Source organism: Pseudorasbora parva, chromosome 7 (genome assembly GCF_024679245.1).
Source record: "Pseudorasbora parva isolate DD20220531a chromosome 7, ASM2467924v1, whole genome shotgun sequence".
Lineage (NCBI taxonomy): Eukaryota > Metazoa > Chordata > Actinopteri > Cypriniformes > Gobionidae > Pseudorasbora > Pseudorasbora parva.
This window is the reverse complement of record NC_090178.1, coordinates 959,853-972,352: the sequence shown is the minus strand read 5'-3', so window position 1 is coordinate 972,352 and position 12,500 is coordinate 959,853. Positions and strand designations below refer to the sequence as shown.

Genomic DNA, 12,500 nt, shown 5'->3' with positions numbered 1-12,500 from the left:
AGTGTTATTCACCTCACCGGTCATAATGTTATGCCTGCTCGGTGTGTGTGTGTGTGTGTGTGTGTGTGTATTTATATATATATACACACACACACATTAGGCATATCATTATGACCAGTGACCGATTTGTATGTATTTATACATTTTTTGTTACACTCGGTTCTTCAGAATATGGAAGAAAATATTTGTCACTTATTAATTTAAAATATTTATATAGATGTTTTATTATAAATATAATATTATATAATATTATATTTAATTAAAATGTTTCAATAAAACAATTAAAACCAGAATTTTCTCCCTGATAAAACATTTTAGAGCTTGAAATAACTAGGAGAAAAAAAAGTGTTTATTGCCCCCCCCCCCCCCCCCGTTACTGGTGTCCGGTCCTGAGCCGTCGCCATGACAACCGCAGTGTGTTTCGTGAGACGGATGCAGTCAGCCTGTCATCACTAGTGTCCTGCACTGTGACCTTTCACCCCGTACAGATATGACATTAATTTGGAGCGAGAGAGTGAAAGTGTGTGTGTGTGTGTTTATACAGCCATGAGTCTTTTTGTTTTCCAGAGCTGGATTTGGGGATCGTCTGCCATTCCTCCTGCAGATCCTCTCCCGTTCTGTCAGGTGTGATGGTAAATGTTGGTGGACAGCCATTTTCAGGTCTCTCCAGAGATGCTCAATTGGGTTTAAGTCAGGGCTCTGGCTGGGCCAATCAGGAACGGTCACGGAGTTGTTGTGAAGCCGCTCCTCCGTTATTTTAGCTGTGCTTTGGGTCATTGTCTTGATGGAAGGAGAACCTTCGGCCCAGTCTGAGGTCTGGAGCACTCTGGAGAAGGTTTTCGTCCAGGATAGCCCTGTTCTTGGCCACATTCATCTTTCCCTCGATTGCAGCCAGTCGTCCTGTCCCTGCAGCTGAACAACACCCCACAGCATTATGCTGCCGCCACCATGCTTCACTGCTGGGACTGTACTGGACAGGTGATATTTTTCTCCACACATACCGCTCAGAGTTAAGGCCAGAAGTTCTATCTTGGTCTCATCAGACCAGAGAATCTTATTCCTCACCTTCTTGGAGTCCTTCAGGTGTGTTTTAGCAAACGTTCATGTGTCTCGCTCTGAGGAGAGGCTTCCGTCGGCCGGTCTGCCCTAAAGCCCCGTCTGGTGGAGGGCTGCAGTGATGGCTGACTTTCTCCATCTTTCTCCATCTCTGGAGCTCCGCCACAATGATCTTTGGGTTCTTCTTTACCTCTCTCACCAAGGCTCTTCTCCGCCGATAGCTCAGTTTGGCCAGACAGCCAGCTCTAGGAAGGGTTCTGGTCGTCCCAAACGTCTTCCAGGATTATGGAGATCTTAAGAACCTTAAAGGTCCCATGGCATGACATTTTTATTTGATGAGGTTTTTCAACATTAATGTGAGTTCCCCTAGCCTGAATATTGACCCCAAGTGGCTAGAAATTTTGAGGGAAATTTTACTCACTTTTAGACAGGTTAATTTTGTTATTTCCTATTTTAGCCACTAGAGGGAGCATTGCACTCGGCGTGGCACTTCACCGAGAGTTGAGTATATTTACAGGTGTGGTAAATAGTTAGACAAGATGTGGATGGCGGGGAACACACGGTTCTTACCATAGCCTTGAACACCCTTTCCACCAACAGCACAACAACACTTGTTTATAGCCACACTGGGTGAAGAGCCATTCGATGAAAAAAAAATACTCTTTACTTTTATAATAAATGAGATAAGAAAGCTAACGTTTGAGCTTGGATTCCTGTTGCTATGAGTTGGGAACACCACGCCATCCATGCCGAGGCTTACAGGATAGCCTCAACACGGTGTAAAGCGAGTTCTGGCTCTTTCTCTGCCTTTGAGAAACTCAGACGAGCTGATCCTGAATTCTCCTGTTATGACATCATCAGGAAAGGTTTCCTCGCCTTCCTCTGCTTTGCCCGCCCAGAGAATTAGTCAATAATGGCTTCAGTTTATCGGTCGCAACGTCAGCACAGGCCATAAGAATTCAACAGCACCGCCACAAACAGTGAGTTACAGTGTTCATTAAAGGGTTAGTTCAGCCAATAATGAAATGTCTGTCATTAACTCCTCTCCCTAATGTCTCTCTCCGCTCATCTTCACACACAGTTTAAGATATTTTATATTTAGTCCGAGAGCGTATGCAAGTGTATGCACACTATACTGTCCATGTCCAGAAAGGGAATAAAAACATCATCACAGTAGTCCATATGAGACATCAGTGGGTTAATTAGAGTCTCTTGAAGCATCCAAAATACATTTGGGTCCAAAAATAACAAAAACTACGACTTTATTCAGCATTGGCTTCTCTTCCGCGTTTGTGTTCAATCCTCAAATAAAGATTCAAACGGTTATGAATCAGTGAATCGATCAATGATTCGGATCGCCAATGTCTCGTGATTTCAGCAGTTTGACACGCGATCCGAATCATGAATCAATTCTGTTATTGTTAAAGTTTAATGAATGCCATTGATTATCCGTGTGTGTGTGTGTGTGTGCTTGTGCGCAGTGGCGTTTAGACCGGCGTGATGACCGAGGAGCGATGTCCGCAGCTGGTGGATTATTTCGTGGTGGCGGGTCTGGCGGGCGACTCGTCTCCGCTGGATGAGGAGGGTCAGCAGAGGGGTCAGAGGGCACTGCAGCCGGTCACCGATCTGGCCGTGATCGCCCGTGGCCTCGGGGAAGAAGTGCCGGAAGGCTTCACCTGCATCGAGAAGACTCAGGGCGGCCATACTGCGGAGCTCAGTGCCGGCCTGCTCAACAACACACACATGTTCCTGTGCTACAGGAGAGGCCACGACAAGCCGCCCGTCGTTGAGCTCGGGTGAGTCACGCATTCAACGAGTCATTGAGTCACGCATTCAACGAGTCACTGAGTCACTGATTCACTGAGTCATGCATTCATCGAGTCACTGAGTCACTGATTCACTGAGTCACGCATTCATCGAGTCACTGAATTACTGAGTCACGCATTCAACGAGTCACTGATTCACTGAGTCACACATTCAACGAGTCACTGATACACTGAGTCACGCATTCAATGAGTCACTGAGTCACGCATTCATCGTGTCACTGATTCACTAAGTCATGCATTCATCGAGTCACTGATTCACTGAGTCACGCATTCAACGAGTCACTGATTCACTGAGTCACGCATTCAACAAGTCACTGAGTCACGCATTCAACGAGTCACTGATTCACTGAGTCACGCATTCAACAAGTCACTGAGTCACGCATTCAACAAGTCACTGATACACTGAGTCACGCATTCAGTGAGTCACTGAGTCACTGATTCACTGAGTCACGCATTCAACAAGTCACTGAGTCACTGATCCACTGAGTCACGCATTCAACAAGTCACTGAGTCACTGATCCACTGAGTCACGCATTCAACAAGTCACTGGGTGCTTCTCAATATCCCTCCTAGTTTCCTCGCTCCTCCGTCCTCTGTCCAATGACCCGGAAACCGATGGAGCTCAGCCATCTTGTAGGAGATCTCAATTCTCTAATCGCACCGCGAGGAGGCGAGGATGGAGGAGTGAGGAGCTTCCTGAGGAGTCATGAGCGAGGATACACTGGTGGATCCTTTGCGGAAGTGTTTTATCGGCTAAACGTGACGCACGCATTAATTCTCCTCGCCTTCACATCGTGCCCAGTTTATTAATCATTATTATGTTTACATGCACAAGACAAATGTTTGTCAATTAACAACAACTGACAGTTGCAGAATTATATCAAAGCACAAGAAAATGAACGAAACAAATAGAAACTAATACTAAACTAAACAAATATAAAGCAGTTAATGACTGGAATTCGTTGTTAATAATAACTGGTAATATTGATTAAAATATGGACAAATGTGGTATTTTGTGGAGGCTGAAGCTCATAATATAAATATTTATCTCTAATGTTGAAGAATCCCGACTAAATCCAGCGGTGTCATCATTAACTGACGCCGATTTGAAGTGACGCTAAAGGGAGCGAGGATATATCATTGCACTTGATTCAGTTCCTCCTGAAGGGGCGGAGCTAGGGCGCGAGGAAAGGAAACGAGGATGCACAAATAAGAATTGGGAAGCACTCAGTGATTCACTGACTCACTGACTCACTGATTCACTGAGTCACACATTCAACAAGTCACTGAGTCACTGATCCCATGAGTCACGCATTCAACAAGTCACTGAGTCACTGATCCACTGAGTCACACATTCAACAAGTCACTGAGTCACTGATCCACTGAGTCACACATTCAACAAGTCACTGAGTCACTGATCCACTGAGTCACGCATTCAACAAGTCACTGAGTCACTGATTCACTGAGTCACACATTCAACAAGTCACTGAGTCACTGATCCACTGAGTCACGCATTCAACAAGTCACTGACTCACTGATTCACTGAGTCACACATTCAACAAGTCACTGATTCACTGATCCACTGAGTCACGCATTCAACAAGTCACTGAGTCACTGATCCACTGAGTCACACATTCAACAAGTCACTGAGTCACTGATCCACTGAGTCACGCATTCAACAAGTCACTGAGTCACTGATTCACTGAGTCACACATTCAACAAGTCACTGAGTCACTGATCCACTGAGTCACGCATTCAACAAGTCACTGAGTCACTGATCCACTGAGTCACGCATTCAACAAGTCACTGAGTCACTGATCCACTGAGTCACGCATTCAACAAGTCACTGAGTCACTGATCCACTGAGTCACGCATTCAACAAGTCACTGACTCACTGATCCACTGAGTCACGCATTCAACAAGTCACTGAGTCACTGATCCACTGAGTCACGCATTCAACAAGTCACTGACTCACTGATCCACTGAGTCACGCATTCAACAAGTCACTGATTCACTGATCCACTGAGTCACGCATTCAACAAGTCACTGACTCACTGATCCACTGAGTCACGCATTCAACAAGTCACTGAGTCACTGATTCACTGAGTCACACATTCAACAAGTCACTGATTCACTGATCCACTGAGTCACGCATTCAACAAGTCACTGAGTCACTGATCCACTGAGTCACGCATTCAACAAGTCACTGAGTCACTGATCCACTGAGTCACGCATTCAACAAGTCACTGAGTCACTGATTCACTGAGTCACACATTCAACAAGTCACTGATTCACTGATCCACTGAGTCACGCATTCAACAAGTCACTGAGTCACTGATCCACTGAGTCACGCATTCAACAAGTCACTGAGTCACTGATCCACTGAGTCACACATTCAACAAGTCACTGATCCACTGAGTCACACATTCAACAAGTCACTGATTCACTGATTCACTGAGTCACACATTCAACGATTCACAGGGTCAGTCACTGATTCTCAGGGTCACGGACTGATTCACAGGGTCAGTCACTGATTCACAGGGTCAGTCACTGATTCACAGGGTCACGGACTGATTCACAGGGTCACGGACTGATTCACAGGGTCACGGACTGATTCCCAGGGTCACGGACTGATTCCCAGGGTCACGGACTGATTCCCAGGGTCACGGACTGATTCCCAGGGTCACTGACTGATTCACAGGGTCACTGAATGATTCACAGGGTCACTGACTGATTCACAGGGTCAGTCACTGATTCACAGGGTCAGTCACTGATTCACAGGATCACTGACTGATTCACAGGGTCACTGAATGATTCACAGGGTCACTGACTGATTCACAGGGTCGGTCACTGACTGATTCACAGGGTCGGTCACTGACTGATTCACAGGGTCAGTCACTGATTCACAGGGTCACTGACTGATTCACAGGGTCACTGACTGATTCACAGGTCACTGATTTGCAGGGTTACTGACTGATTCACAGGGTCAGTCACTGATTCACAGGTCACTGACTGATTCCCAGGGTCAATGACTGATTCCCAGGGTCACTGACTGATTCACTGGGTCACATACTGATTCACAGAGTCACTGACTGATTCACTGGGACACTGATCGATTCACAGGTCACTGATTGATTCACAGGGTCAGTCACTGATTGATTAACAGGGTCAGTCACTGATTCACAGGGACACTGATTGATTCACAGGATCAGTCACTGATCCGCAGGGTCACTGACTGATTCACTGGGTCACTGACTGATTCACAGGGTCAGTCACTGATTCACTGGATCACTGATTGATTTACAGGGTCAGTCACTTATTCACAGGATCAGACACTGATTTGCAGGGTCACTGACTGATTCACTGGGTCACTGACTGATTCACAGGGTCAGTCACTGATTCACTGGATCACTGATTGATTCACAGAGCCACAGACTGATTCGCAGGGTCACTGATTGATTCACAGGGTCACTGATTGATTCACAGGGTCAGTCACTGATTCACTGGGACATTGATTGATTCACAGGGTCACTGATTGATTCACAGGGTCAGTCACTGATTCACAGGGTCACTGATTGATTCACAGGGTCAGTCACTGATTCACTGGGACATTGATTCATTCACAGGGTCACTGATTGATTCACAGGGTCTGTCACTGATTCACAGTCACTGATTCACAGGGTCGCTGATTGATTAACAGGGTCAGTCACTGATTCACAGGGTCACTGATTGATTCACAGGGTCAGTCACTGATTGATTTACAGGGTCAGTCACTGATTCACAGGGTCAGTCACTGATTCACAGTCACTGATTCACAGGGTCAGTAACTGATTGATTAACAGGGTCAGTCACTGATTGATTAACAGGGTCAGTCACTGATTCACAGTCACTGATTCACAGGGTCAGTCACTGATTGATTAACAGGGTCAGTTACTGATTCACAGGGTCACTGATTGATTCACAGGGTCAGTCACTGATTGATTAACAGGGTCACTGATTGATTCACAGGGTCAGTCACTGATTGATTAACAGGGTCAGTCACTGATTCACAGGGTCACTGATTGATTAACAGGGTCACTGCTTGATTCACAGGGTCAGTCACTGATTCACAGTCACTGATTCACAGGGTCACTGATTGATTAACAGGGTCACTGATTGATTCACAGGGTCAGTCACTGATTCACAGGGACACTGATTGATTAACAGGGTCAGTCACTGATTCACTGGGACATTGATTGATTCACAGGGTCACTGATTGATTCACAGGGTCAGTCACTGATTCACAGGGTCAGTCACTGATTCACAGGGTCACTGATTGATTCACAGGGTCAGTCACTGATTCACAGGGTCAGTCACTGATTGATTAACAGGGTTAGTCACTGATTCACAGGAACACTGATTGATTAACAGGGTCAGTCACTGATTGATTAGCAGGGTCAGTCACTGATTGATTAACAGGGTCAGTCACTGATTCACAGGGTCAGTCACTGATTGATTAGCAGGGTCAGTCACTGATTGATTAACAGGGTCAGTCACTGATTCACAGGGTCAGTCACTGATTGATTAACAGGGTCAGTCACTGATTCACTGGGACATTGATTGATTCACAGGGTCACTGATTGATTCACAGGGTCAGTCACTGATTGATTAACAGGGTCACTGATTGATTAACAGGGTCAGTCACTGATTCACAGGGTCAGTCACTGATTGATTAACAGGGTCAGTCACTGATTCACAGGGTCAGTGATTGATTCACAGGGTCAGTCACTGATTCACAGGGTCACTGATTGATTAACAGGGTCACTGATTGATTCACAGGGCCAGTCACTGATTCACAGGGTCACTGATTGATTCACAGGGTCAGTCACTGATTGATTCACAGGGTCAGTCACTGATTGATTCACAGGGTCAGTCACTGATTGATTAACAGGGTCAGTCACTGATTCACAGGGTCACTGATTGATTAACAGGGTCAGTCACTGATTCACAGGGTCAGTCACTGATTGATTCACAGGGTCAGTCACTGATTCACTGGTTCACTGATTGATTCACAGGGTCACTCAATGATTCACAGGGTCAGTCACTGCTTCACTGGGTCACCGATTGATTCACAGGGTCAGTCACTTATTCACTGGGTCAGTCACTTATTCACAGGGTCACTGACTGATTCACTGGGTCAGTCACTTATTCACTGGGTCAGTCACTTATTCACTGGGTCAGTCACTTATTCACAGGGTCAGTCACTGATTCACAGGGTCAGTCACTTATTCACAGGGTCAGTCACTGATTCACAGGGTCACTGACTGATTCACTGGGTCAGTCACTTATTCACAGGGTCAGTCACTGATTCACAGGGTCACTGACTGATTCACTGGGTCAGTCACTTATTCACAGGGTCAGTCACTGATTCACAGGGTCACTGACTGATTCACTGTGTCAGTCACTTATTCACAGGGTCAGTCACTGATTCACAGGGTCAGTCACTGATTCACAGGGTCACTGACTGATTCACAGGGTCACTGACTGATTCACAGGGTCACTGACTGATTCACAGGGTCAGTCACTTATTCACAGGGTCAGTCACTGATTCACAGGGTCACTGATTCACAGGGTCACTGACTGATTCACAAGGTCACTGATTCACAGGGTCACTGACTGATTCACAGGGTCACTGATTCACAGGCTCACTGACTGATTCACAGGGTCAGTCACTGATTCACAGGGTCAGTCACTGATTGATTCACAGGGTCACTGACTGATTCACAGGGTCACTGATTGATTCACTGGGTCAGTCACTGATTCACTGGGTCAGTCACTGACTGATTCACTGGGTCAGTCACTGATTGATTCACAGGGTCAGATGATGAATGCTTAATGCTTGTGTTGTGTGTCTCCAGCGTTCTGTACGAGGGAAAGGATCCGGTTCGGCCTGGATGGCATGTGATCGAGACGACCCCGTACAGCCGATCGGCCAGCCTGAGCTCTGGCGGCCCCGGGGCACACCGCACCTTCCTAATGTTCCGCCGGGCCCCGGACTCTCAGGCCCTGAACACACTCGGCGTAACCGAGATCTCACTGCTGATGCCCAGCAAAGGCGAGGCGGCGCCGCACACATACTGCCGAGTGGACAAGAACCTCAACACGGGCATGGTGCGGATGAGTCGCTTAACCCCCGAGTCGCTTGTCCCCCTGAGTCTCTTGTCCCCCTGAGTCTCTTGTCCCCCCGAGTCGCTTGTCCCCCCGAGTCGCTTGTCCCCCGAGTCGCTTGACCCCCCCGAGTCGCTTGACCCCCCCGAGTCGCTTGACCCCCCCGAGTCGCTTGACCCCCCCGAGTCGCTTGACCCCCCCGAGTCGCTTGTTCCACCAAATCGCTTGTCCCCCCGAGTCGCTTGTCCCCCCGAGTCGCTTGTCCCCCCGAGTCGCTTGTCCCCCCGAGTCGCTTGTCCCCCCGAGGTCGCTTGTCCCCCCGAGGTCGCTTGTCCCCCCGAGTCGCTTGTCCCCCCGAGTCGCTTGTCCCCCCGAGGTCGCTTGTCCCCCCGAGGTCGCTTGTCCCCCCGAGGTCGCTTGTCCCCCCGAGGTCGCTTGTCCCCCCGAGGTCGCTTGTTCCCCCCGAGGTCGCTTGTTCCCCCCGAGGTCGCTTGTTCCCCCCGAGGTCGCTTGTCCCCCCGAGTCGCTTGTCCCCCCGAGGTCGCTTGTTCCCCCGAGTCGCTGAGTCATTAATTTAATGCGTCACTGATTTAAGTTTGACTCATTTCTTTCATCTGTATTTATTAAGGATATCCACCGTCTCCATATGAAACAACAAACACACGTTTAAACATTTGTGTCAACATTTGTGTTTAAACAATCATGGAATTAATATTTTAATTTAATGAGAAATTTGATCAAAACTTGGAATTGTGAGGGAAACAAATCAGAATTACCTTTGTGTTATTTATCACGCAATAAATACCTCGGAGTCGTTTAAACGTGTGTGTGTGTCTGCGTGCTTGTGTGTGCGTGTGTGTGTGTTAATGAGCAGTTGTGTGAAATGAGCGATGAGTTTGTAATTGTGGTTAAACATCCGCTTGAAACACTCCAGAAAACACCATCAGTTTCTCTTCTTCTTTATTTGTCTTTCACTTATTCTCGGTTTCTCTTCTGTGTGTGTGTGTGTGTGTGTGTGTGTGTGTGTGTGTGTGTGTGTGTGTGTGTGTGTGTGTGTGTGTGTGTGTGTGTGCAGTGGGGCCCAGCGCTGTATCTTTGCTACAAGCGTTCAGTTGCTAAAGCAAACGCTCTGGTGTACGAGGCAGGTGAGTGTAACACACACACACACACACACACACACAGGTTGTTTCACTATATTAGTGAGGACATTACATAGACTTCCATTGATTTTATATCAGGTCAATGATACTTTCTATCCCTAACCCTACCCATCAGAAACATCTGCAGATCAACAGATTTAAATAAAAACATGTTTAGGCTGATTTATAAGCCTTTTTAAACTAGTGAGGGACCAGTCCAATGTCAAACTAGTGGGTCATTTTCATGTTTTACTATATAAGTGAGGACATTTGTGTCCTCACAAGTATTGCCAAACAAGGAACACTCTCCACGCATACACACTCACTCACACATGCTCTCATAACTATACACACTCACACACACATATACACTCACTCCCGCACACACACACATATACACTCGCGCATACACACACACACACATACACTCGCGCATACGCACACACACATATACACACACGCATTCGCACACACTCACAGAGACACGTGTGTGTGTGTGGTGCAGGTCTGATCAGCCGGTATCCGGAGGAGGATCTGGACTCGTTTCCTCTGCCGGATTCAGTGCCGGTGTTCTGCCTCCCGATGGGGGTGACGGTGGAGAGCTGGCCAATCAACACCAAATACCAGCTGCCCATCTTCTCCACCTTCGTCCTGACCAGCGCCTCCGGAGACAAGGTGAGTGTGTGTGTGTGTGTGTGTTTTGCGTGTGTGTACCTGTTTATATTACATTGACCAAATCTCCCCATAATGTAATATAAACCTGAGATCAGCAGCCAGCGGTCCCCACGATGTAAATAGATTTACAAACATACTAAATTAATGTTCTCTCTCTCTCTCTCTCTCTCTCTCTCTCTCTCTCTCTCTCTCTCTCTCTCTCTCTCTCTCTCTCTCTCTCTCTCTCTCTCTCTCTCTCTCTCTCTCTCTCTCTCTCTCTCTCTCTCTCTCTCTCTCTCTCTCTCTCTCTCTCTGTGTGTGTGTCAGGTGTACGGTGCAGCGATCCAGTTCTACGAGGCGTACCCGCGTGAGTCTCTGTCTGAGAGGCAGTGTGTGCGTCTGGGTCTGCTGAGTGTGGTGGACCGCCGGCCCATCACCAACCGCAGCGTTCAGGTGAAGAAGAGCATCTGCGTCCTCTCACACTGGCCCTTCTTCAGCGTCTTCCAGAAGTTCCTCACCTTCATCTACAGATACTCCATCTCCGGCCCACATGTGCTCCCGCTCGAGAAGTGATTCGGAAAATATTATCATGACATAAATAATGCATCACATTCATATGTTTTACATTACAATTTTTTCTCAAGTTTCTAACCCTAATTCCAACTAGGAACACTAACTAGGAATTTCTGACTACGAAAATCTAACTAGGAATTTCTGACTAGGAACTCCAACTAGGCATTTCTGACTAGGAAACTCCAACTAGGCATTTCCGACTAGGAGACTCTAACTAGGAATTTCTGACTAGGAAACTCTAACTAGGAATTTCTGACTACGAAAATCTAACTAGGAATTTCTGACTAGGAACTCCAACTAGGCATTTCTGACTAGGAAACTAACTAGGAATTTCTGACTAGGAAACTCAAACTAGGCATTTCTGACTAGGAAACTCCAACTAGGCATTTCCGACTAGGAGACTCTAACTAGGAATTTCTGACTAGGAAACTCTAACTAGGAATTTCTGACTACGAAAATCTAACTAGGAATTTCTGACTAGGAACTCCAACTAGGCATTTCTGACTAGGAAACTAACTAGGAATTTCTGACTAGGAAACTCAAACTAGGCATTTCTGACTAGGAAACTCCAACTAGGCATTTCCGACTAGGAGACTCTAACTAGGAATTTCTGACTAGGAAACTCTAACTAGGAATTTCTGACTACGAAAATCTAACTAGGAATTTCTGACTAGGAACTCCAACTAGGCATTTCTGACTAGGAAACTAACTAGGAATTTCTGACTAGGAAACTCAAACTAGGCATTTCTGACTAGGAAACTCCAACTAGGCATTTCCGACTAGGAGACTCTAACTAGGAATTTCTGACTAGGAAACTCTAACTAGGAATTTCTGACTACGAAAATCTAACTAGGAATTTCTGACTAGGAACTCCAACTAGGAAACTAACTAGGAATTTCTGACTACGAAAATCTAACTAGGAATTTCTGACTAGGAACTCCAACTAGGCATTTTTTTTTTTTTTTTCTTTTGACTAGGAAACTAACTAGGAATTTCTGACTAGGAAACTCAAACTAGGCATTTCTGACTAGGAAACTCCAACTAGGCATTTCCGACTAGGAAAATCTAACTAGGAATTTCTGACTAGGAAACTCAAACTAGGCAT

The 12,500-nt window shown here is 46.5% G+C and overlaps 1 protein-coding gene across 1 annotated transcript in view; it reads left to right on the top strand.

Moving 5' to 3' along the window:
* Positions 1–12,500, top strand: part of LOC137082511 (DENN domain-containing protein 4B-like) — a 53,088-nt gene that overhangs the window by 2,549 nt on the left and 38,039 nt on the right. Inside the window, exons 2-6 of the mRNA XM_067447732.1 lie at positions 2,538–2,852; positions 8,780–9,032; positions 10,105–10,174; positions 10,674–10,843; positions 11,150–11,391. Of these exons, the coding sequence (XP_067303833.1) occupies positions 2,557–2,852; positions 8,780–9,032; positions 10,105–10,174; positions 10,674–10,843; positions 11,150–11,391 (1,031 nt within the window). The 5' untranslated portion in view covers positions 2,538–2,556. The remainder of the gene's footprint in view (positions 1–2,537; positions 2,853–8,779; positions 9,033–10,104; positions 10,175–10,673; positions 10,844–11,149; positions 11,392–12,500) is intronic.